Raw genomic sequence first — 26,394 nt, forward strand, 5'->3', positions numbered from 1 at the left:
TTTTTATTATTATTATTATTAGTGAAACACCATGAGGTACAGTTGTAGATTTACAATTTTTTGTGCTTGGGTTTCGATTATACAATGATCAAATACCCATCCCTCCACCAGTGCCCATTTTCCACCACCATGGATAATATCCCCCCACTCCCATCCCCCCCATCCCACCCTGCCTCTGTGGCAGGGCAATCCCTTGTGTTCTCTCTCTTCTTTTGGGAGATGTGGTCTGCAAAAGAGGCATTGAGTGGCAAACATGTTCAGTCCATAGTCTACTTTCAACATGCATCTCCCCTCCTGGGAGGATCCTCCAAACACTCTTTATTGGTGGTCCCTTCTCTATCTGAACTGCCCTTTCCACTAGAATGCCCGGCTGGCCTCTAAGCTATGGAATAATCCTCCTGGTGCTGATCTCAGCTACTCTTGGGTATTAATCTCATACTTTGTTACTTTATATCCCCCACATGAATGCAATCTTTCTATGTCTATCCCTCTCTTTCTGACTCATTTCGCTTAGCACGATACTTTCCATGTTGTACCACTTGTATGTAAATTTCATGACTTCATCTTTTCTAACAGCTACATAGTACTCCATTGTGTAGATGTACCAAAGTTTCTTTAACCAGTCATCTGTTCTTGGGCATTCTGGTTTCTTCCAGTTTCTGGCTATTGTGAAGAGTGCTGCAATGAACAAACAAGTGCAGATGTCACTTTGACTATACATTTTTGCCTCTCTGGGATATATTCCCAGGAGTGGTATTGCTGGGTCAAATGGGAGCTCAATTTCTAATTTTTTGAGAATCGTCCATACTGTTTTCCAAAAGGGTTGAACCAGTCGGCATTCCCACCAAGAGTGAAGGAGTGTCCCTTTCTCACCACATCCGCTCCAGCATCGGTTGCTTTTGTTCTTTTGGATGTGGGCCAGTCTCTGAGGTATGAGATGGTATCTCATTGTGGTTTTGATCTGCATCTCCCTGATGATTAATGATGTAGAGCATTTTCTCATGTGCTTTTTTGCCATTTGGATTTCTTCTTTGAGAAAGTTTCAGTTCATTTCATTGCCCCATTTTTTGATGGGGTTGGATGTTTTCTTCTTGTGGAGTTCAACCAGTATTTTGTATATCCTTGATATCAACCCCTTGTTAGATGTGTATTCGGCAAATATCCTTTCCTATTCTGTAGACTGTCTTTGTGTTTTGGTCACTGTTTCTTTGGAGGTGCAGAAGCTTCTTAGTTTAAGATGGTCCCATTTATCTATCTCTGTTTTCACTTGCTCGGCCAGTGGGGTGGCATCTTTGAAAATACCATTAGCCTCAATGTCATGGAGGGTTTTGCCAACTTTGTCTTCAATGTACCTTATGAGAACCAGAATTTTAAGGAACCCAAATTCAGGAGTCAGAAAGAATCCCTGACTCACTCAAGTGCACAGAGTTGAGGCATCAAGTCCAAACTACTATTCACCACCTAGAGCACAAGCTCTCGAGTCAGGGAGCCTTTGTACAGACCCCATTGCTGCCACTTCTTAGCTAGGCCACCCTCCACAGACACTAGGTTGCATTGGGGTTCAGGCAACTAATCCTAGAATGGGGGTAACAAATGTGAGCCAATTTCCAATTTTAGATGATATGGTCCACACACACTACAGAGGAAGTGGAATTACGAATGTGATGCCTAACGCCCCTCCAGATTCCAAGCTAAGTGCCAGTTTTATTGGTCTGTTCTCCTGCAGGTACCACGGGCAAAGGCCTTGTACAGCTACCGAGGGCAGAATCCTGGGGACCTGCGATTTAATAAGGGAGATGTCATCCTCCTCCGGAGACAACTGGATGAGAACTGGTACCAGGGGGAGGTCAATGGAGTCAGTGGCATCTTCCCCGCCAACTCCGTGGAAGTCATCAAGCAGCTCCCCCAGCCACCCCCTCTCTGCAGGGCCCTCTACAACTTCGACCTTCGGGACAAAGACAAAAGTGAGAACCAGGACTGCCTGAGCTTTTTCAAGGTAAGTTTCTGGGCAGCCCCAGAAATCACCAGTAACTGCAAGGAAACCGTTGCGAACTTAAGAGCTGTGCATTTAATACCTGCTCATGTTTTTATTATGTGTGACTCTATACATAGATATAGACAGCAGGCCCTTGTATCAAATTATTTTGTTCAATGTCTCTTGTTATAACACTGATGAGAAGAAAGAAAATAATTTCAACCAAGATTATTAAACCTAACAGTGTCATCCCAGGACTTGCTTTGGTCATTTACCGTTTCAATTAAAGTCCAAAAAATGCAAAATAGAATGTTACAAATGATAAAATTAGGGGATTATAACTTGGTCATCACAAATGCCCTTAGAGATTCATGATGAACTTTGGTGGGGCATGCTCTTAAATTGCTTGTAACATTCTATTTTGTCTTAAAGATTACATTCAAAACACTCCCATCCTAGACAACAATCTAATTATCCTTTACACATGGAAATAACCTCATAATATATATTTTCCAAGAAAATTAGTGATTCTGGTTTTCTGCCTCTTTTTTTAATTATGATTCTTCTCCACTTGCAAGAAATGACATCTCTACTAAAGCGTAAACTACTTTAATACTCAGTGTTCTGTATTTACTATTCACTAAACATTCAAGTTCATAGAAAATAGAGTTGAGGACTTTTCTGCTACTTGTGATAAGTGAATCAAAAATAAGTATAAGACTAGTCACTATTGCAATAACTCAGAAATCCCCTTTTGTTGTATAAAACATTATTCTACTTCTACCAGAAATGAGATTTACTCAGATTCTTTCAACTAGATAACCTCACCAACCTCCATATTTTGAAATAAATTTTATTACTGCTTTGACACCGCGGAATGCGTTTCCTAAGGAAGGTCTCTGTAGTGAGTTAAGCCGCAAATATTTTTCCTACTACACTTTCGCTGCTGCTTGAGGGTTCCAAGAGCATTTACTATTTCCTTTGAGCCAGTCAGTTGGTGCTGAGCTCTGAGGCAGCACTAGAGGAAGACTCAAGCAGCAAGTATCATCCACTTTTTTGACCGTCTCTGAAAATCCACAAACAAGAACCATTCGTTCAGTTCATTCATTATGCCCATCCAAGATGGAGAGAAAGTGGTGAGTTACCATACCCAGCCTTCATGGAGCTGGCAGTCCAAGGGAAAATAGATACATAAATGGGCAACTATAAAAACTGAACCACAGGGGCTGGAGTGATAGCACGGGGGGGTAGGGCATTTGCCTTGCATGTGGCCAACCTGCGTTCAATTCCCAGCATCACATATGGTCCCCTGAGTACCGCTAGGAGTAATTCCTGAGTGCAGAGCCAGGTGTAACCTCTGTGCATTGCCAGGTATGACTCAAAAAGAAAATAAAAAAGGAACCACAAAAGCGAATTTGGTCAATGTTGGAGAGCTGACTTACACTTGAAGAAATCATGGTCTTCCTAACTCAGCTTGTCCAAATCAAAGTCCAGATCTTCCCTCCAACAATACTTTTTCTCTAATGTTTTCTCTCTTAGTAAATGGTACCGATTTATGCACATATTTATTTATTCATCCTCATGGGCAGGCATTCAAGAAATATTTATTGTATGACTCCTAAAATGGAGCCACTGTCTAAGATACTGAGGACACAGACATGAACAGAGCAACACAGGTCCTGTGTACTTGGAGTTTACAATCTGATGGGTAGACTATCACTAAAGATATTATCATCTAAAAATGTCTAATAGAAAATGGCAAAAAAAAAAAAAATACAGAGTAGCCTAAACAGAAGGACAATGCAGTCTTGAATTTGGCATCATCTAAAATAAATGAGGGATATGAATCAGATGAAGGTCAAAGAGATCAGTGGATGAATATTTGTGTTTAGATTGATAAGAGGTATGAATGTGGAAAGGTATTACTGAGATGGTATTTGTTCAAAAATCAAGGTGTCATGGAGTGCAAGAATAGGCAAACTAAATGATTTGTGCTAAGACAGTGAGATAGGGTCAGGTTGGATGAGGAAGAACCCTCAGGAAAGGAATTCCCAGTGTGCAGAATCAAGGGTGAATGAGCCCAGGATGAGCCCATAACCTGAATAACACAGATTACCCAATAGCAGAGGATGATCATCTCAACATCTTACCCCTGTTTTACTAGCTCGCCTGCTTTAAACTAGTGAAAAATGCTCACTCGTTCCCCTTTGTGGATATAAAAGTATATCAAAGGAGAAAGGTTTCTACCTTTTTCTGGAATCCTATTTAAGGATACTGATTCCCCCCATAATCTGGAATATTCTCTGCCTTTTCCCTTTCTTTCCCATATTACATAGAATCTTAAATGAAATATTGAATTAATAAATGCACACAGACTTTTCTCGATTCAGCTATTTGATCTCTGGTCTCTTGCTTTCATATATATATATATATATATATATGTATATATATAGAGAGAGAGAGAGAGCATGTAGCACTGTCCTCCTGCTGTTCATTGATTTGCTCGAGTGGGCTCAGTAACGTCTCCATTGTGAGACTTTTTGTTACTGTTTTTGGCACATCGAATACATCACAGGTAGCTTCCCAGGCTTTGCTGTGCAGGTGAGATACTCTCTGTAGCTCGCTGGGATCTCCGAGAGGGGCGGAGGAATTGAACCTGGGTCCACCATGTGAAAGGCAAATACCCTACCGCTGTGCTATCGCTCCAGCCCATATACATATACATATTACTTTCGGGTCACACCTGGTGTTGCTCAGGGGTTACTCCTGACTCTACACTAAGGAATAACTCCTGGGGGACTTACATGGGTTGCCAAGGATCGAACCCAGATCAGCTGCATGCAAGGCAAGTGCTCTACCTGCTGTCTATCACTCTAGCCCCTCATGCTTTCAATTTTGAATGCTTGAGGGCAAGACTCTGACAGCTGTAGCCATTAGAACTGAATCAGGAGTCAGACTAGGGTTACCTGTTGCTGAGTGAAAGGGCTTCAAAGCATTTTCTAAGTGCAGGAAATGTTGATCTAAGACTTGTATACTTTATTATAGTACCTCTGTATATGTAGGAAAAAGTTTGTCTAAATCAATATGTTTATATGTATATATGGTCCATCTTTATAGAAATGAATTTGGAAGAAAATATGTTAACCAAGATGTTAACAGCAGTTGTGTCTGTGTAGTGATAGAATTTTTTATTTTGCTTAGCCATATATTTAAATGTTTCTACCAATCTACATATGACCTTTTGTAATAGGAAAAGGTTGAATTTCTGATACATCGGAAAAGGTTGCTGATTTCTGATACATCAAATGTTGAATTGGTTCTGAAGAGTGTTCAGCATTAGAATAAAATCATTCTTCTTTTGTCGAGCTACAAGTCTGTCTCTCTGTAGTTTCCATCATGAATTTTTTTCCAGATTAAATTAAATGAAAATCCCAGGTTCTGCTGGTGATTAAATATTAGAAACAGATCCAGATTTTCTAATCAGATTTCACTGGTCCTCCAAATTATTTCTACTTCCCCTGTGGTCTTGGCAAGCTAAATACTGCCCATTACGAAGAAAGATCACTTGAGTAAAAGATTTAGTAAGTTCATACCTTAAGTTACATTTCTTGTACAAGACACCAGCTGGGACCCCAGCCTGCTCTCCACTGAGGGCTGTCACCAGCTGGAAACTGAGTGTTAACATTGACCATGAGACTTTCTCTCTTTCAGGATGATATCATTACCGTAATCAGCCGAGTGGATGACAACTGGGCAGAAGGCAAGCTGGGAGATAAAATAGGCATCTTCCCCATCTTGTTTGTAGAGGTACGTGAATATCATGTCTACATTGATGCACGCTTACCTAGAAATACACATGCATCACAGCAATCCTGAGACTGAATCTGTGATGTGTGGGTGTGTGTGTATGTGTGTGTGTGTGTGTGTGTGTGTGTGTGTGTGTGTGTGTGTGATCAAAAGAGAGTTCTATTGGCAGTAGGCTGGAAGGTTCAAAACTGGCAGACTCATGTCCTCTCAGCAACCCTCTTGTTTGTATGGTCACAGATAATATGTAAAGACCTGGAGAGAAAGGTGAGCTACAGACCACAGACCAATAAGCACTAGAATGAACAATAAAAATCGTGGGCTTCAGGGTAGAGCGATAGCACCGGGTAGGGTGTTTGCCTTGCACACGGCTGACCTGGGTTCGATTCTCAACATCCCATATGGTAGCCTTGAGCACTGCCAGGAGTAATTCCTGTGTGCAGAGCCAGGAGTAACCCCTGTACATCACTGGGTGTGACCCAAAAAGAAAAAAAAAATTCTGGGCTGGTCCCCTGAGACACTGTATCTTAGCTTCAAACCTAAACAGAGGTTGCAGCCTTTCTGGGAAAGGTTTAATAGAAAATTAACCTTATCTTTATCCTTATCTTTAAGCTTTGGGGCAAAGATTTGGGGGTGGGGGAACAAAATTTTGTCCTTGTCTATTATTGATCTTAAGTCCATTTCAAGCCCACTGTCAGTTGTTCCTTTCATTTCTGTGGAAGTTGGGGCCTTGAGTTAAAACTATTTTCTTCCTTCTCTTGGAGCTTCTAACAGAAGGGAAAGCTATTCCCTTTGATGCTAGTTCTTTTCATCTCCACTATCAGTCATTTGAGTGGGGTGTTGACTCAGCTCTAGCCATTTCCTGTTGAATAGCGTCATCCCATCAAGGGAAGGAGGAAAGGGAATAAAACTAACTGACCTGGGGGGAAAATATTTCTACCAAGGTAAACTCTGGTTTACCTGCAGTGTCTCTCCCAGGACTGTCATCTTTTAACCAAGAACAATTTGGAGTTGACACTTTTGCAACTCTACAAAAAGTTCCAAAGTTCTGCCTTTGGAACTTTGGTTTGGTTTGGTTTGGTTTGGTTTGGTTTGGTTTGGTTTGGTTTGGGGCCACACCTGGTGATGCTGGGGCCTTACTCCTGGTTCTGTGCTCAGTGATTACTCCTGGTTGGCTCCGAAGACCTTATGGGGTGCCAGGAATCGAACCTGGTTCAGCTGTATGCAAGGTGAACACCCCACCCACTGTACTATTGCTTTGACACCCCCCCCCCCCACCTTTGGGACTTTCTAAGAAGTCCCAGAACTCAGAAGTTGCTTTGTCCAATTATTTCACAGCAAAAACTTGAAAAAATTAAGAGTAAAATCTGATTTTTATGAGAAGCCATGTTACTGAAAAACATTTTTCTCTCCACTTTCACTGCTGATCTACTAAACAATTCTAGTCACAGATTGCTTCTAATAAACATGGCCAGTTATTTTTTGCAAAAGTACAGTCAGAAGCGGATATGATAATACACATTCCTTTAACGTGTGGCTTGAGATTGAACTTAAAGGGACCCTGTGGAATTGTTTCATGATTGTGTGGGTCTTGCCAGAATATTTTAAAAAGCTGATGGAGGCTGGAAAGATAGTATGGTGGGTAAGAAGTTTGTTGTGCAAGGGACCAAAATGGTTTCTATTCCCAGCACCCCATGTGGTCCCTCGAGCCCACCAGGAGTGATCCCTGAGCACAGAACCAGAACTAACCCCAGAGCACAGCTGGGAGTGACCCAAAAACCAAAATAATAATAATTTTTAAATGAATAAAAATATAATGGCTTGCATTATATCAAACTAGATTTAGAAATACTTGTGTGTATCTGTACATGGATAAACAATATCAACATATTATCAATGGTGATCCCTAGATGAGATCCTAAACTATTTTCATTTTCTTCTCCAATGTATTTGCATAGTATTTCTCTTCTGAAATGACCATATGTGTTTTTTAAAATCACCAACAAAATTTATATAATTAAATTTTGATCAACACATATAGTTCTTTACTCATTATGAAATAAAAATCGATGAATGACCATATGTTTTTATTTCTGGTTTTGTTTTGTGTTTTGGTGGAGCCTCAAAAACCCTAATGGGGTAGCCCTGGGGATGTTCCCAGCAGTGAAGTGCTCAGGCCCTTCAGTGGTTCCGCTCTGATATGGCAGATAATGTGGCAATACTGGAAACCACCAGTGCTAAACCACGTGGTGCATGGGAATCCAGCCAGCCACTGGATTAAACCCAGGGGCCTCTGCAGGCAAAGTGCTTAAATCTCTCTGGCCCTCTGTTATTGGGGTGGGAAGAGACACAATACCCACCAGTGGCAGGGTCTACCTCAACCCCCACGTTTAGGGCCCCCCCAAAGTGATTGGAGGCGCATGGTGCCAGGAATTGAATCCAGTCTCCTTCGTGCAAAGCACGTACCCCAACCCACTGAGATATCTGTACAGCACCATAAGGTACTTTTTAAAACAATTTACTTATTTATTCATTTTATTTTTATTTTTATTTTTTGCTTCTTGGGTCACACCCGGCAATGCACAGGGGTTACTCCTGGCTCTGTGCTCAGGAATTACCCCTGGCAATGCTCAGGGGACCATATGGGATGCTGGGAACCCGGGTTGACCACGTGCAAGGCAAACGCCCTACCCACTGTGCTATTGCTCCAGCCCCTATTAATTCATTTTAGATTTGGGGCCATACCTGATGCAGCTCAGAGTTTTCCCCTGGCTCTGGCACTCAGGAATCACTCCTGACAGTGCTCAGGTAGCATATGGGGTACCAGGGATCCAACCCAGGTCAACCACATGCAAGGCAAGCACCCCACTTACTGTACTATTTCTCTGATCCTGTAAATTGCTTTAAAAAAAAAAAAGCAGCACCTCTTAGGTTGTCTCTCTGCTTCTCCCAAATAAAAAAGGTAGCCCAGAGTCTCTTTTCCTTATCCTCACCCTAGCTTGAATCAGGCTATTACAAATTTTCTCTCTCTCCCATATTCCATGTTGAGCACAGAACGGTGAGAGGCTCAACCCAGAGTCCCTCGGGAACCCAAATTAAGTTGGCTAGATCGTGTTGTAACACCATCTGTGATACATAGACTTTGTCTGAAGGGAAGACAAAAGACAAATTGTATTTGAGCAAAGACCTCAGCAAAGTGACAGTTGTCACTACTCATTACCTGTTGTCTTGAACTGCTCCCATAGTGCCTCTGCCCCCAACCCCCAGCAATTTTCAAATCAACTGAGAAGCACATGGAGTCTTGATGAACTGCTGTGTCTGCCACCCCGGAAAGACAGAAGTTGATAGAAGTCATTGAAAGATTCTAACGAGGCAGTGATTTCCCCTTATTTGGGTTTCTTAAGAATAGCTGTAGCTATTGTGGGAAGGAGAATTTGAGAAGGAGGATGGGAAAGGCAGTAAGGCCAACTAGCAAACTACTACCCGGGTCAACTGGAAGATGATGGTGGCGTGGACTCAGAGTTTGCAAGCTAACAGGCAGATTTATGGAGCTTTTCTGAGGCGGATACACTGAACTTGGAAACTCACGAGTGAGGAGAGGAGTGGTCAAGGAAAGTGCCCCACTCTCTGACTTGTGGTAGAGTCCTTTGTTGTGTTGAGCAATGCATGCAAAGAAAAGCTAATTATGATGGTTGGAAGATGTGGTTGAGTCTCCAAGGACAGAGATTGGCCACAGCTAATACCTAATTAGCCATGTAGGACGGTCTTACACTTTTGCATTTTGGAGATTACTTCAAGCTTCTATGTCCTCTACATTATTTCAAGAATTTTCTTCGTAGATCTGGGGCTTGGGGCAAGGAAGTGGGGATGGAAAAGCGCCACTGATTTTATTGCTCATTCCAAGTATTCTACGTTGAGCAGTTCTTGGTTCTGTTACTCTCAACACTTCACCTCTAGAACCAGTAATTGTACGAACCCTCAAGATTATCCTCAAACTAGCCATCGCTTCATTTGTGGGGGCAGGCAGCAGGGGATAATCAAGTGGTTACTCTAATATGTAAGTCTGGGTTTCAAAAACTACATAAGATCTAAATTGAGCTTTTTAAAGCAGTACTTACATTTTGACTCCAATCTCTTCATCGAGAATAGTATTAGTGGAAAATGCTTTAAATAAACTTTGAATTGCAGAGCAATCGGAAGAAAGGAAAATGTTCTCAGAAAAGTGATGTGTTTTTTTTGGCCCAAGCAGGATTTTCCTTGTTAACATATCATTTGATTTATTGAATTGCACCTGGAGAAAAAGGTGGTACAACAAACGCCTGGTCTTGTCAGGACTTCTCCCACAGGACCTGCCTGGTTCATAGGAAGCCTGCTCAGCGCTGAGAACCACGAGGATACTGTTTCAAATGAGTGGGTGCAAATTTAAGAGATCTGCAATCCTTCTCCAGCTGAGTTATTAATCACATTGGCAGATGACAGGACACACCGCAAGTCACACGGGAGCCCTTTGTCAAAGTCTTTGATGGAAAAGCTGATGGTGTGACAAATAGAAAAGTTAGGAGGAGGCAAAAAAAAATTAACTTATTTCACCGTAGCCACAAATGACTATATAGAACTTTACTTACGCAACATCCGGCATTTATTGTCCTCTTACTGGGCAAGCGGTAGAGAAATCTGGGCTCCAGGGAGAGACTTTGTCCCTAGTTCAAGCTTCCGTCAGAACTTACCAAATCAATCTCAAGAAATTTACAGCTGGTCTCCGTACTGGAACTGGGACTAGCAGCTCGAATGAGCCTTTTCTCTTCACTCTCATACACTACAGTATATTCTCTTTGGTATCTTGTTCTATATTTTTTTATGAATCCATGCAGTATAACCACACTGCAATTCAGACTTAAAATAGCTCCAGCACACTCCTAAAATAGAATAGCGCGCTTCCACCTTGAAGTCAACTCCTCCAACTCCAAACAACCAATATTTTCTCACCCTTTTTTTTTGGGGGGGGGGGGGAACAAGGTGGTGTTCTTTGTTTGAGAGCCACACCCAGTGATGCTCATGGTTTACTTCTGGCTCTGCACTCAGAAATTACTCCTGGCAGGTTCAGGGAACCATATAGTATGACAGGAATTGAGCCTAGGTCGGTCACATGCAAGGCAAATGTTCTATCTGTGTATTATCACTCTGGCCCCAAGGAGACAATCAATATTGATCAGTCTTCTCTTCCATTGTTCTGGAATGTTATATAAATATAATCATGCAGGGCATGTCAGCCATTGGGTCTAGCTTCTCTCATTCAGAATAATGTATTGCACCCATCAATACTGCTGATGCATCTGAGTTCAGTGTGTGTGTGTGTGTGTGTGTGTGTGTGTGTGTGTGTGTGTGTGTGTAGACCATGTTTATCCAGACACCAGCAGTGGCAAGACACTTTTTCCAGTTGTGAAGTTGTAACAACTATGAATAAGGCTGCTATAAGCATTAAGCGTTTGCATATTGTTTTTTTTAAGTGGGCATAGTTTTCATTCTCTCGGGTAATTACCTGGTAATGGAATTGCTGACTCAAATGTTAAGTATGTGTTTAACTTTGAGGAAGGGAGGGAATTTTAAACCATGAACTTTTACAAGCATAAATCAAGATCGTGTCATTCCTCTACCTATGTTCTGCCCGAGGCTTCCTGTTTTACTTGAATAATCCTGAAGCCTCCCAGGGCTTCGAAAGTTAGCCCCTGCCTCTCTCTGTAATCCTCTTCCCACTCCTTACTCTGTCTGTCTTCTCTCTGCTTTTTTTTTTCTTGTCTTTTTCTCAAAAAACCTTAGCTCTCCCCCACCTCAAGGACCTTTCCATTAATATCTAATTTTTCTGTCTGCCTTGTGCTTACCTCTATCCCTGTGTGGCTGACTCCTTGTCATCAATGTTTCTTTTTGGTCTTTGGGCCACATCCAGGGATGCTCAGGGGTTATCTTGGCCTGTATTCAGGAATCGCACCTGGTGGAGCTCAGGGGACCTGGCTGTGTTCAAGGTTTACTCCTGGTTCTGCACTCAGGAATCACTCCTGGTGGGGATCAAGGGACCATATGGGGTACCAGGAATCAAACCTGGGTCTGCCACATGCAAGGCAAGTGCTTTATTTGTACTATCTCTCTGCCCCCCCTAAAAAGTTCTTAAATAGGGAAATTTTCTTTTATCTCTTTAAGTGACCCTCCAAGTGAAAATGAGGCATGGGGATTTAGACAACCTCAGTGGTGGTCATTTAACTATCCTTAAAGGGAAAGGACAGGAAATATGTGTCAGGTTTGGAAAGAAATGAACCCACAGGGGCCCCTGCTGGACAGGGAACTCAAAAGCTATTTCTTGGGGTTAGAGACATGCAGGGTGTGTAGGGCACTTACCTTGCAAGCTGACCCCAGTTTGATCTTTGATACCTCATATGGTCTCCCAAGTACTGGCAGGAGTTATTCCTGAGCACTGAGCCAAGAGTAAGCTTTGAGTATGATAAGAGTTACCCCAAATTCCCCCACTCCCAAAAAATCTATTTCTTGTGGAAAGTTCGCACATACTGAGGAAGACAGATGGTAATGCAGGATTTCTGCTGGTTGATACAAGTTGCAAGTTTGGCTTATAACATTTTCAGGAATTTTCCTAGACCATTGCATTTTTTTGTTTGTTGAGGAATTTTCCTAGATCATTGGAGCGATAGCACAGCGGGTAGGGCGTTCGCCTTACACGCAGCCAACATGGCCGACCCGAGTTCGATTCCTCCGCTCCTCTCGGAGAGCCCGGCAAGCTACCGAGAGTATTCGATATGCCAGACACAGTAACAACAAAGTCTCCAATGGAGACGTTACTGGGCCCGCTCGAGCAAATCGACGATCAACGGGAGGGCCTTTACCTTTACCTTTTATTCTTGGGTTTGGGGACAGGGGTGGGGGAGTTAGTTTGGGGAAACACCCAAAATGGTGCTCAAGGGTTACTCCTGGCTCTGCACTCAGAGATCACTCCTAGTGGGCTTGGGACCATATGGGATGCCATGGATTGAACCTGAGTCAGCTGTGTGCAAGATAAGTGCCCTGCCCATTGTACAGCTGTGTGCAAGAAAAAACTCCCTGCTCATTTTACTATCACTCTGGCCCCACCTAGACCATTGTTGAGCCACTGGCAGGTCTTTATGTCGCAAAAATTGATAACCTTTACAATTTCTTTCTGATTTGCTTCCGTATCACAAAAAGATATAGAAAGGAAAAAAATCATGCTGGGATGAAAGAATTAAAGGAAACAGTAACCAATAATCTTATCATAAAGTCAGGGGCCCAGAATAAGGGTAATATCTCAAAGGGCAGGAGTGCATGCCTTGCATATGCGAGCCTTGAGTTCAATCCCTGGTACAACATGGACCCTGGCACCACTTGCAAGACCCCCAAGGACTGCAAGTTAGGACCACCAAAAGGAAAACTACAAAATAAAAAGGTCTTGGGATCCCAGAGGGATTTGCCCACTACTCACATAGCGAATGTCTGATCATGAGCAATGTCACTCACTCTGACTCATGACTCAGTGAACACCCTACTTGGGCTCCAACAGAGAACCTTATGTGTCAGCTCCCTGTCAGCCATAACCAACAGCCCAGTCAGGAACTGTGGGAAGGAAAATCTATGTCAGAGTTTGAAGTGAAAACACCATGATGGGGGGCTGGAGCGATAGCACAGCAGGTAGAGCATTTGCCTTGCACGTGGCTGACCCAGTTCAATTCCCAGCATCCCATATGGACCCCCGAGCACCACCAGGAGTGATTCCTGAGTGCAAAGCCAGAAGTAACCACTGTGCATCACCGAGTGTGACCCAAAAAGCAAAAAAAAAAAATTAATAATAATAATAATAATAATAAACACCATCATGGAAAGCCAGAAAAGCAGGGGTTCCAGGAAGGCAGCCCAAACACAGTGAGGGAGTCAGGAAGGTCGAATGAGGATGAGGTGGGGTATGGTGCCGCCAGCAGGTCAATCTGTACCTGTGAGGCGAGTGCATAAGAAGCCTGATGGTGCCTATAGACTTCCAGATACCACAAAATTGCTGCTGTGCCTTTCGCCAGACCCCAACAACTTGGGACAAAGTTTACCAAGAAAGTAAATGGCCAAAAGTTAGGTATTTGGGAGATACACCCACAAACCACCTCCAGTTCAGCTTTTGGAGGCATGGCCTCTCTGGTTCCTTATCAAACTGCTTAACGGCCATGATCCCAGAGACTCAGAAACAAATCTCAAAACCCAATGGCTTTTGGCAGAAATGCGTCAGTCCCTGCAGTAGGTTACCGACGCCGGGCCACTCCAAGGGGAAAAGGGTGCTGTCCCTCCACCTGCTCCCCCTAGGCGGCCCGGCGGCCATCATCTTTCAGAGGCCACTGGGCAGTCAGGTTTGGGCCCACAGTGACGAGACATGTGGGCCTCACAGGATGGGGGTGGAACTGGCCCTTCCTTCCTAGCCACGTGACATTGTATGTTATTCATAACCAGCAATAGAAAACAAATTATCTATGGTTGCCTTTTTGGCAGATCTGAGTGTTGGGATAAAATCCCAAATAATAATGGTGAGTCTGGTGTCAAAATATTGAATGTAATCCAAGTAGAGAGAGAGTAATGTGGAAAACATCTGCCCCACAGGTAGGGGGAGGGTGTGGGATGGGGGTGTATTGGGGGTTTTGGTGGTGGAGAATGGGCACTGGTGAAGGGACAGATGTTTCATTGTATGACCAAGACTTAAACCCAAAAGGATTATAACTGCTCTCACGGTGATTCAATAAATAAAATTATAAAAATTATATTAAAAATTATAAATTATAAAAAAATGGAAAAAAAAGTAAGGTGGAGTTCATGCCCAATTCAATCAGCTAATCAGTGGCTGAATAAATAGCAGTACTTGCTGGTGGGAATGCCGACTGGTTCAGCCCTTTTGGAAAACAGTATGGACGATTCTAGAAAAATTAGAAATTGAGCTCCCATTTGACCCAGCAATACCACTCCTGGGAATATATCCCAGAGAGGCAAAAATGTATAGTCGAAGTGACATCTGCACTTGTTTGTTCATTGCAGCACTCTTTACAATAGCCAGAATCTGGAAAAAGCCTGAGTGCCCGAGAACAGATGACTGGTTAAAGAAACTTTGGTACATCTACACAATGGAGTACTATGTAGCTGTTAGAAAAGATGAAGTCATGAAACTTACATACAAGTGGTACTACAAGGAAAGTATCGTGCTAAGCGAAATGAGTCAGAAAGAGAGGAATAGACATAGAAAGATTGCATTCATCTGGGGAACATAAAGTAACAAAATAGGAGACTAACACACAAGAATAGCCGAGATAAGTACCAGGAGGTTTACCCCACGGCCTGGAGGCCAGCCACACATGCTAGGGATAAAGGCAGCTCAGATAGAGAAGGGAGCACCAAATAAAGGGTGTTGGGAGGATCCTCCCAGGATGGGAGAAGCATGCTGAAAGTAGTTGCCTTCATGCCTCTTTTGCAAACCACAGCACCCAAAAGGAGAGAGAGAACAAAAGGGAATGCCCTGCCACAAAGGCAGGGTGGGATGGGGGGCATGGGGGGTGGGAGGGATACTGGTATCCATGGTGGTGGAAAATGGGCACTGGTGGAGGGATGAGCACTTGATCATTGTATAACTGAAACCCAAGCACAAAAATTTGTAAGTCTACAACTGTACCTCATGGTGTTTCGCTAATACAAATTTAAAAGAATAAATAAATAAATAGCAGTACTCCTACATAAAAAAAGAGGAAAAGGCTCCACTGGGTGCAGAGAGTTGGGACATGACTTCAAGAAGGGGGTAGGGAGAGTGCTCCACTCACAAAATCGTGTTAGCACCTGTCCAGCTCATAAAAACTGAGGATTTATTGATGATGCTAACTTGGATCTATTGATAAAACCAGCCACTGACCAAGGAGGATGGCTGAAATGGAGGCATCTGAAAGGGTTAAAGCTCTCAGCTGACAAGATTATTAATTTCTCTTGATACCTTTTTCATTTTTAATTGATTTTTATTTAAAACACCATTATTTACAAAGCTGTTCACTATACAGTTGTTTCAAGCATTTAGTGTTCCAACACCACCATTGTGACCTTCCTTCCAACAATATCCCCAGTTTCCCTCCCAATCCCAGCATGCTTTTCCCAATCCCATAACAAATTTACTTTATATTGCTCATTCCAACATAATTTTAAGAACTGACAAATAGAACAATCAGAAATAAATCAGTAAGGGCCAATTAGTGGTTACTACAGGACTTTGACCTATGTGAAAGTAAATTAAAACCATTTAATAAAATATTTTAAATGTCCATTCTCATTTACATATATGTGTTTTCAACTCTGGAATGTAAAGTATGTAACATTCAATTTCATTTTATACTTGGATCTCGTTATGGTAGTCATCATGTCTCATCTGTCATTAATAATACTTTTAAGGCAATTCTGTGTTAATATATTTTGGAGTTTATATGAAATAGGTAATAAGGCCTGCCTATGTAAAATTTCCCCTTATGCTTTATATAAACACCATAGTTTACCCCAATTATGAACAGCTTTGTAATGGTCTATCTCACAGATACCCAATTAAAAATGTTCTTTAAAAACAGTAATGTGAAGTTCATGCCCAGCTCAATCAGCTTAATCAATATCTGAATAAATAGCAGTCCTAGCATATTAAAAAAAATAATAAAAAGAATAAACACCATAGTTTACAAAGTTGTTCATGATGATTTGTTACGACACCAATTATATATTATATATCATATATAATTATATTCCAATACCAATCTCATTACACCTTCCCTCCATCACTATCTCCAATTTTCCCATCTACCTTTTGTCTCTGCAGCCAAACCTCACAGCCAGACACCTCCTAGAAAAGAACAAAGGCCGCCAGTCCTTCAGCACAAAAAGCCTGTCCCTGATGTCTCCCTCCTCCAGAGGCAAAGAGACCAGTATGGCCACTCTCCAAAGGGGCCCTGGGTCCAGGAGGAAGGGACCAGGGCAGTTTTCCATCACAACGGCCCTCAACACACTCAATAGGATGGTCCATTCTCCTTCCGGGCGCCACATGGTGGAAATCAGCACCCCCGTGCTCATCAGCTCCAGCAACCCCTCTGTCATCACCCAGCACGTGGAGAAGGAATTGCCTCCTAGCAATCTGGGCCAGGTAAGGAACTGACACCTGGCAGAAGGGTACCTAAGTCCTGGGCCTGCTAAATGCCTACAATGCCTCCATGATTGTGTCAAATGTTTCATGTTGCATGGTGGGTAGTGACCTCTTTCCTCCTGATAGCAGCCTGCGAGTTGGGTATTATTCCTCTCTTGACTTTACAGATGAGAAAACTGAAGCTCTAAAAGGTTAAGCAACTGGTCATATCCTCTCTTTGCCTTGCTTTCCCAGAATAATAGCAGGCACGTGGTCTCTGCCCTCAACCAATGAGGTAATGGTACCCATTTTTCAGAGGGGACTTTGGCATCACCAGTTGAGATTCTCTGCCCATCCGCTGCTGTGGTGTTAGGCATCTTCTAGAAAGGGGAAAAAAAGAAACACTGGTTTCCTGGGGTGTTTTCAGGACTGGTTGCATAAATGGAAAGAACCAATGAAAAGGAAAATTCTTAAGGATGATTAAGACTTTCAAGATGGGGGACTGCAGTGATAATATAGGCATAGGACATTTGCTTGGCACATAGCTGACCCAGATCCGATCCCCTGCATCCTATATACTCTCCTGAGCACCACCAGGGGTAATTTCTGAGTGCAGAGCCAGGAGTAGCCCCTGAGCATCATTGGGTGAGCCCCTCTCCAAAAATAAAAAAAAAGACTTCCAAGATGATGACCACAGCAGAGCAAGTAAGCAATATGTTTTCTTTCTGAACACGGAGCCCTATGGGACTTTACATGTCACACATCCCTGAAGCCACCCTTTGCGTTCCCATAAGGAGCAACTACTAAGGCACAGCCTGAAGTGCTCGGCACCATGGGTGGCACAGGCTCAGCTCACAGATGGGAGAGTCAGGTCACTGAGTCACCAGCTGGGGGGTCAGAAGCTAAGGACTCCTAAGAGCACAGGGCTATTTGGATGGAAGGGCACTTTAAGAGATGAAGGATGGGAGGCAGGAGGCAGAGCAAGGAAGAAGCTCTGGGCATTGGACACACTGCTGAAAACACTCCTTACAATCAGACAGGTGGCAACTTGAAAGCACAAAATTCAATGCACACTGGTGTCTTCTTTTTTTTTTAAACTGTAAATCTTGTTTTTAAACATGAATCTCTGCCTTGGGATTAATGGCTTAATTGGACTCTAATCCCTTTATAACGAGACAAGGGGGAGGAGAGAGTCAAGGGTTGCTGCCAGCCACCTGTGCTGACCTGAAAGGAAAACCATCAAGAAACTTTGTATCTTCTACCCTGGTCTGGATCACACACACATATACACACACACCATGTTTCCATGTGTCCTTGCATAAGACACTTACATTAAAAACCTTTAAACTCCTGGGACTGGAGCAATAGCACAGCGGTTAGGCCTTGAACACTGCTGACCCAGGTTCAATTCCCAGCATCCCATATGGTCCCTCAAGCACCACCAGGAGTGATTCCTGAGTGCAGAGCCAAGAGTAACCCCTGTGGGTGTGACCCAAAAAGAAAAAAAAAAACTTTCAAACTCCCTTCCTATACTTACATTCCAAACATTTTTTTCACAAATCCATACACACTCTGTGCTCTAGATTGTCCCTCAAACACACAACACACCATGCATACACACACACATACACATTCCAAAATGAACACACCATACATACACACACACATACATACACACTCCAAAGTGAGGGCTGAGTAGTGATTAGTTAGACCAAAGAGTAAGAGTTTTTCTGAAGCTGTTCTTAAGATACGGACAGACGTGGCTCCAGGTAAGCTCAGTCCTTTGGGTGCAGGCCTCCCAAACAGTTTAGCCTTCACGTCCTGTGTGCCCTGATAAGTCTTCTTCCTTGTACTTAATCTACAGAGAGACTGACCTAGAGAGAACAATCCTAGTGGAATTCGAAACAAGGAACATCCTTGAGGCTAGAGCGATAGCACAATGGGTACAGCATTTGCCTTGCAAGCAGTCAACCCAGGTTTGCGTTCCGGCACCCCTTATGGGCCTCATGGTCCCCGAGTGTTGCCACAATTGACCCCTGAGCACAGAGCCAGAAAGAGAGCACCTGGAACAAGGACCTCGCTTGGCAGGGACCCTTGTAAAGGACATGTGCATCTCTTGAGTCCCTCGAGATTCAGCAGCATGGGCAAGAGCCTTAAGTCCAGCCTCAGGCCATGCTCCTCTCACCATCCCTGCAGGGAGACGGGGTGAATCAGTAACCACCCTGGGCTCATCTCCATAAAAACAGGGCTAACCTCCACCTCATTAAGTTTCGAGGAAAGTCAAAAGAGGTCAGGTGCTTGACTACCACTATCACTAGTTGATTATTAAAAAGTTTTAGTGGAGCTCAGAGCAATAGTACAATGGGTAGGGCATTTGCCTTGCACGCAGCCAACCCAGGTGCCAATCCCTGGCATCCCATTTGGCCCCATGAGCACCATCAGGACTAATTCCTGAGTGCAGAGCCAGGAGTAAGCCCTGAGCATCTCTGAGTGTGATCCCAAAAGAAAAGCAAATGAACTGAATCAAATTTCTTGGCAGTCAGTTACTAGATTTCTTTTATTCACAATCCTATCCACATTGAGAATTTTTTAAATTTTATTATTTTTTAATGTTTTTTTTTTATTTTTCTTTTCTTCTTGAGTCACACATGGCGGTGCACAGGAGTTACTCCTGGCTCATACACTCAGGAATTACTCCTGGTGGTGCTTGGGGGACCATATGGGATGCTGGGAATCAAACCCGGGATGGCCGCATGCAAGGCAAACAACCTACCCACTGTGCTATTGCTCCAGACCCAGCATTGAGAATTTTTTTATAAAATAAATTTTTAAGCATATAAACTAGCACATGTATTGAAGTTGAAAGAGGAATATAGGAAGGGGCCAGAGCAATAATACAGCGGGTAGGGCATTTGTCTGGCATGTAGCTGACTCAGGTTTGATCCCCAGTATCCCATCTGGTTCCCAGAGCCCTACCAGGAGAGACCCCTGAGCACAGAGCCAGAAATAAGTCCAGAGCACAGCCAGGTGTGGCCCCTAAACAAACAAGAGTATATTGAGCCCTGAAGTACACATCAACCAGTCTCAGCAATTACCCCGAGTGCCAGTCTCATTGCAGTGATATCCTCACCATATACCTTATTCCCAAGTCATGCCCAGAGAGCCTCTCTTTTCATCCATACCCACTGAGGCGTGTAGCCCTTAAAATATTCCAAGAAGACCCAGAGAGATAAGACAGAGGTCAGGCATTTGCATTGCATGGAGCCAATCCCCAGCACCCCATGTGGTCCCCCAGCATTGCCAGAAGTGACCCCTGAGCACACAGCCAGAGAAAGCCCTTAGCTTCTCTGTCAAGTGAGGCTTCCCAAAGCTAAACAAACAAGCAAACAAAAAAGCAAACAAACAGCCCTTTCCGGAAGGAGGCCCTGCGGATATGACTCAGAGGTGAGCACCAGTGGTGCCTGATGTGAGTTTAGTCCCTGGCACAGCCCTATGTCACCAGCTGTCTCAGAGTGCTGCTGTTATTCCTGTGGTCACAAATGTGTCACTGCAACAATAGGAAAATAATCAATTTTTTTAATGATGGTAAAAATGTCCATTTCAGTGTTGAATTTCTAAGATATTACCACATGTTTAAAATACACAGTGGGGTGGGGGTGGGGGCTGGAGCTGTGGTACAATGGGTAGGGTGTTTATCTTGCACATGGCTGACCCAGGTTTGATTCCCAGCATCCCATGTGGTCCCCTAGCACCACCAGGATTTATTCCTGAGTGTAAAGCCAGGAATAAGCCCTGTGCATCGCCAGGTATGACCCAAAAAGCAAAGTAAATAAATAAATAAAAATAATAAAATGCACAGCAGGTGCTGAGAGTGTGGCAACAGTTGTACAATTCTCAGCATCATACTATCTCTCCACCCTCATCCCCAGCACCGCTAAACAAACAAGCAAACAAACAACCCTTTGTGGGAGTACGTGACCCCTATTTTAAATATTCATTTCTTTAAAACAGTAAATATTCTATTTGGTTTCTAAATATTCTTGTAGAGTTGATTTGTTCAAACAGCACTGAAATGAGAAAAAAATCCTGTTTTGTGTTGATATCTTTTGCATTTCTCTTATTCCAGATATCCTTTCTCTCTCTTGTCCTTTCTTATGTACATCTTTTTTTAAAAAGCCAAATCATTTGTCTTGAATTCTCCACATTCCGGGGGCATGTTGCATCTTTGCAGTGTAGCTCACATGGTCCTTCCTCTCCTGAGCTTTCTGTAAACTAGGAGTTAGATCCAAAAGTTTAATCAACCTCAGACTGATTTTCTTTTCTCCTTCTTTCTTTCTTTCTTTCTTTCTTTCTTTCTTTCGCAAAAATATTTTGTAGGTAGAGCTAAGTGCTTCTTTTTGGTGGGTTGAGTTGGGCTTAACAGTTTAGTTCAATGGCTTTTAGTATATTCATAGAGCAGTCCATTCATCATTGCAACTAGTTTTAACACTTTAATTATTCTAGAGAGAAACCCCTACCTCTTAGTCAACAGCGAAGTGCCCGTCAGTCCTAATTTACTTTCTGTCTCTATAGATTTACATCTCTCCATGCAATTTCTATAAGTGGCATTATTTGGTTCTCTGTGGTTCATATTAAAGCCTTCACCATACTATCCCTTTTTATGTTTGATATTTTGTTTTGCTTTGTGTTTGCCCAGACTCAGCTGTGCTCAGGAATTACTCCTGGCTCTGGGCTCAGAGATCACTCCTGGCAAGCTCAGGGACCATATGGGATGCTGGGGATTGAGCACGGGTAGACTCCAGGCAAGGCAAGCTCCCTACCCACTGGAGTATCACCCCAGTCCCTATCCCTTTTACTGGTTCAATATTGTTCCATTTCATGGATAGAGAATTATGTGTTGCTTAACAGTTTTAGCATCAGGCAATCACATGGACTGTACCATGTGTCCTAGTTGTATCATGGTTTCTGCCACCTATGTTTGTATGATTACCCTCTGACATTCCCCCCCCCCAACAAAATGGCTTAATGAATGACACATTTCTCAGAGAGGTCCCCATTGTTAAGCAATGTGTGATTTCATTTTTTATTGATTCACCGATAGACATAGCTCTTCACTATTAGCCTCTTATAAATAATGCACCTCTGAATATTTGTGTATGTTTTTGAATGGACGTGTATTTTTCATGAGTGTATAGACCTAGAAGTGGAGATATAATATGATATAGTAACTCTCTTCTTGAGTGACTCAAGCATGTTACATTTCTTCCAGCAGAGTATAAAGATCCTAGTTTCTCCACCGCTTCTCCAGCTAGTTTTGTTACCTGTTGTTTTTATTCTGGCCATCGTAGTGAGATGTAGTGGTATCTACTGTGGGATTTAGGGAGGAGGAGTTCAGATTGGATTTGGATTTGAGGGCCATACCCAGCTATGCGCAGGCATCACTTCTGGAGGTGCTAGAAACTATCCATGGTGCCAGGGACCAAACCAGTATTCATTACAGGCAAGACAAGCACCTTACCCCAGTACTCTCTCACCATTGTGTTTTGATTTGCACTTTCTTAGTAGCTAGTGACGTTCTTATGTTCTGAGTATATGTTCTTTGGAAAACTATCTGTTCATAACCTTTACCCTTCTCGTTTGTTTTGTTTTGGTTTGGTTTTGGTTGGGGGCCAGACTTGGTGGTGCTCAAGGCTTGCTTCCTGGCTCTGCATTTAGGGATCACTTTGGGCAGGGCTCTGGGGGGCAAATGTGGTACTGGGGCTCAGTCAACCCAGGTTGACCACATGCAAAGCAGGTATCCTACCCTCTGTACTATCTCTCAAGCCCCATCTTTTGCCCCTTTTTAATGGGGTTCTGTTTTTATCCCTGTTCTTTTCATACCGTAGATGCAAGTCCTTTATCAGATATGCATCTTGCAAAATCTTTCTTTTATTGTGTGGGTTGTTTCACATGTTCTTGATGGTATCTTTTGAAGAAAAAATATGTTTTATTTACCCCCACTTTTAATGTGCTTTCAGTGTCATATTTTTAAAAATCATCACCTTATCAAAATTCACTTAGAATCACTCCCCACATGAATAGTTTTGTAGCTTTGGCTCTTCAACGTAGGTGCCCAATCCACTCGGAGTTCATTTTTCAATGTTTCGTAAAGTAGGCTCCAACTTCACACTCCTACAGGTAAGAGCCTTTCATCTTGCACCACAACTGATTCTGATTCAAAGGCGGTGCGTCTGCTTCTTCCATCAGCTTTTCACCTAATGGCTTGAAGTGCCATTTGTGAACATGACTTCATTCAGGGCTGCAGAATGAATGTGTTTTAAGCTGCAGTTCTCCTAAGATCGCCTTCTGCTTTCTGAGAGTCAAGTATATTTCAAGATGCTCTACAGTGAGTTTGACCTAAATTATTCCCGAGATCTCAGGTGGCTATGGAGGAACCCAGACCCGTGCCTCGAGCCCTGTTCATCTCTGCCACCACCCCCCCAACTCTCTCTGCCTTTTCTCCTGTCCCTTCTTCCCTCCTTCCTGCCAGTGTTTGTTCTGGGCGTTTCCCTAACTCCAAGACAGACTCAGTTCTCACCAGCCTCTTGCCTGGCATGTTTGCCATCGCTGAGCTGCTACCCCTTTTTCCATGAGCAGCTGCCAACTGGGCAGCCTTCCTCCGCCTGTCTGCGCCAGTCTCCTTGTTTACAGCCTTATCGCTGCCCTGGGGCGGCCTCCCCGTGCTGGTACCTCGGGCCCTGCATACACCCCTCCCGTCTCGGCCGGGTCCCACAAACGCCTGAGTCTAGAACAGCAAGGCCTTCAGAGTTGACATGGAGGTGGATGACGACTTTGTTTTTTCAAACGTGGATAAACACTCTGACATTGCGTTCCTGTGTCCAAAAGAGGCAAGGATCATAAATCAGAACATGAAGAATTTCGTGAGGTACAAGGAGAAATCTCGCCCATCATGTAAATATTTTTTAGAAACTAAGTACTAAAAAAATGCTGAAAGGGCCCATGGCAACAGTTGGGGGATTTAAGGGCTTGGTTTTTATTTTTCCCTGCAGCAACAAAGGAGGTTTAGTCTAAACACCAAAGCTTTGTGCTGGGTCAAGATGGTCATAACAACTAAGTACCAATGGTCATAATAACTAAGTACCAAGTACCCCTTTGATCCTCAATGTTCTCATCTAAGAATAGGAGAGAGGGCAAGTGATAACCCAGAACACAGTAGCTATTCCCCCCAGAATAACCCAGAACCATAGCTATTCCCCCCTCACCACCACCCCCCACCCCCGCCGCTGGTGTCTGTGACTGAGGACTATCCCCAATTTAAGCAGAAATGACCTAACATCTCACAGCATCTAGAGGACCCTTCCAGGCTGGATTCCCTATTGGCTATTTCTCACTACTTCTAGCAAATGGGGGTGTATGAAGGGTGGGGAATGTCTCATTCTCTCTGCAGGAAAGCCGGCAGGGAAAGGGGATTTCCACAACAGACTCAAAGTCTTCCCCCCAAATTAAGACATCAAACGCTTTGTAATTGAAGACCGAACTAAACAGATCCCTGCAATAAATCTTTCCTGCAGCCACGTAGCCCCAAGTTGTGGCAGGCCCCAAGAATACAGACAGGTTAGCAGGATCCTTACCAGTTAGGCTGAGAGAACTCGCCCAAGTGTTCCTGTCAGGAACTGCATGCATGGTCCTGCGTGACTGTTTCTCCTCTCCAGCTTCCACTGAAGGGTAGAGCACTCTTTTGCTCAGTCAGTTACCAGCACAGTCTGCAGACAGATCTCTAGCAAGAGCTGGGCCTTCTCCTCAGTTAACCACTGTCAATAAGATTCTTCCTGTTTTCTGCTCAGCCATTGATCCAAGGGGCCCGTTTTGCTTCCAGCAACTGCAGATCCTTCTCAGCCCCAGCTCATGCATCAGGTTGAGTGCCATATGGAATGAACTAAAGGGCTCTTGAACAAAGAGCTTCTCACGCTAGGCCACAAAGCGAGAGAAGGCCAGTGAGGGCCCTGAGCCTGGAAAACTCTGTGAGGTGCTGCATCCTGCCTTTCACTGAACAGAGAAACGTTGGGTGACTTCCTCTCTCTGGGCCTCTTGTTCCATCTGTAAAATGGAACTGGCACCATGCAAAATTGAACTTAACCTCATAGGAGTGTTGGGAGGATAAAATGAGGCAGTACTGACACAAGAAACCAGCGCTGTGGGCTGCTGAGGTCCTGCAGAGGTGTTTGTTCTCAGTGTGGGCTCCAGGGAGGAAGCAGTAACCCTCCACATCCCGCCACCCAAGCCCAGCCTGTGCAGACAGGCCTCACCCAGTGTTGCCAATTACCAGTCACTCTCCAGCCGAGTGATCTGTTGTGGCCTGCTCCACAGTGAGGAGGGCAAAGGCTTCCTAAGTCTTTGCCTTACAGCTCACAGGGACAGTTCTGCAAGTAGAAAAGGGCTGTGTGGGGCCAGAGTGATAGTACAGCAGTAGAACATTTGCCTTGAACTCGGCCAACCTGAGTTCAATCCCCGGCATCCCATAGGATCCCAAAGCACCACCAGGAGTAATCCTGAGGGCAGATCCAGGAGTAACCCCTGAGCATTGCTGGGTGTGACCCCAAAAAAAGACAAAAAAGAAAAAAATGAAGGGAGGTCCTGGGACAATTGAACTTGCTCAGTTCAGAAGTGCCAAGGGAGGGGCTGGAGCAATAGCACAGCAGGTAGGGCGTTTGCCTTACACACGGCCAACCCGGGTTCGATTCCCAGCATCCCATATGGTCCCCTGAGCACCGCCAGGGGTAATTCCTGAGCGCAGAGCCAGGAATAAACCCTGTGCATTGCTGGGTGTGACCCAAAAAGCAAATAAAAAAAGTGTCAAGGGAGAAGCCACTCTAAGGTCTAGGAAATTCTCCGAATGAAGTCCCTAGCAGAGGAAGAGGCTACATCACCTGTCCACCATCATCTGTGAACAACTTCCATTGTTTTTCACGAGCCCTGGTATGGAACACCCCAGAAATCCAAGACCCTCACTTCCCACCAGCAAAACAGCACATAGCTCCATGCCCAGGGGCAGTCAATATCCACGTGCTCCCTGTGCTCATGAGACATCCAGGTGCTCAGAGAAGACAAACACCAAATGTCATACTCATTTTCAAGGTCACCAGTGTGTGTAGTGTGGTGAACCAGAAGGATAGGGAATGGTGGGGCCTGTGAGGGAAGCCTCGCACATCTAGGAGGTCAGTCAAGGAGGCTGCGTGGAGGAAGTGGTCTTCTGGTAGAGACTCCAGGAAAGCCAGCTGACATGTAAGATGAGAGGGGCCCTGCATGCAGCTCTCCTCTACCAGGGCAACCCTGGTGGAACCCTTTTCAGCAAAGTCACTAAAAGCATCTGTGTTTCTGCCACAGAACAAGGCCCTCGCAGCACCAGCCTCCCCAGCCCTGCTCCTTCTCC

The 26,394-nt window shown here is 43.9% G+C and overlaps 1 protein-coding gene across 3 annotated transcripts in view; it reads left to right on the top strand.

Moving 5' to 3' along the window:
- SH3RF2 (SH3 domain containing ring finger 2) overlaps positions 1 to 26,394 on the top strand; it is a 135,345-nt gene that overhangs the window by 66,922 nt on the left and 42,029 nt on the right. For all 3 annotated transcript variants that reach the window (XM_056116884.1, XM_056116881.1, XM_056116882.1), the window contains 3 exons: positions 1,727 to 1,996; positions 5,687 to 5,782; positions 16,665 to 16,985. In XM_056116884.1, coding sequence (XP_055972859.1) covers positions 1,727 to 1,996; positions 5,687 to 5,782; positions 16,665 to 16,985 — 687 coding nt within the window. The remainder of the gene's footprint in view (positions 1 to 1,726; positions 1,997 to 5,686; positions 5,783 to 16,664; positions 16,986 to 26,394) is intronic.

This window comes from Sorex fumeus, unplaced genomic scaffold (assembly GCF_029834395.1).
Source record: "Sorex fumeus unplaced genomic scaffold, SorFum_2.1 ptg000033l, whole genome shotgun sequence".
Lineage (NCBI taxonomy): Eukaryota > Metazoa > Chordata > Mammalia > Eulipotyphla > Soricidae > Sorex > Sorex fumeus.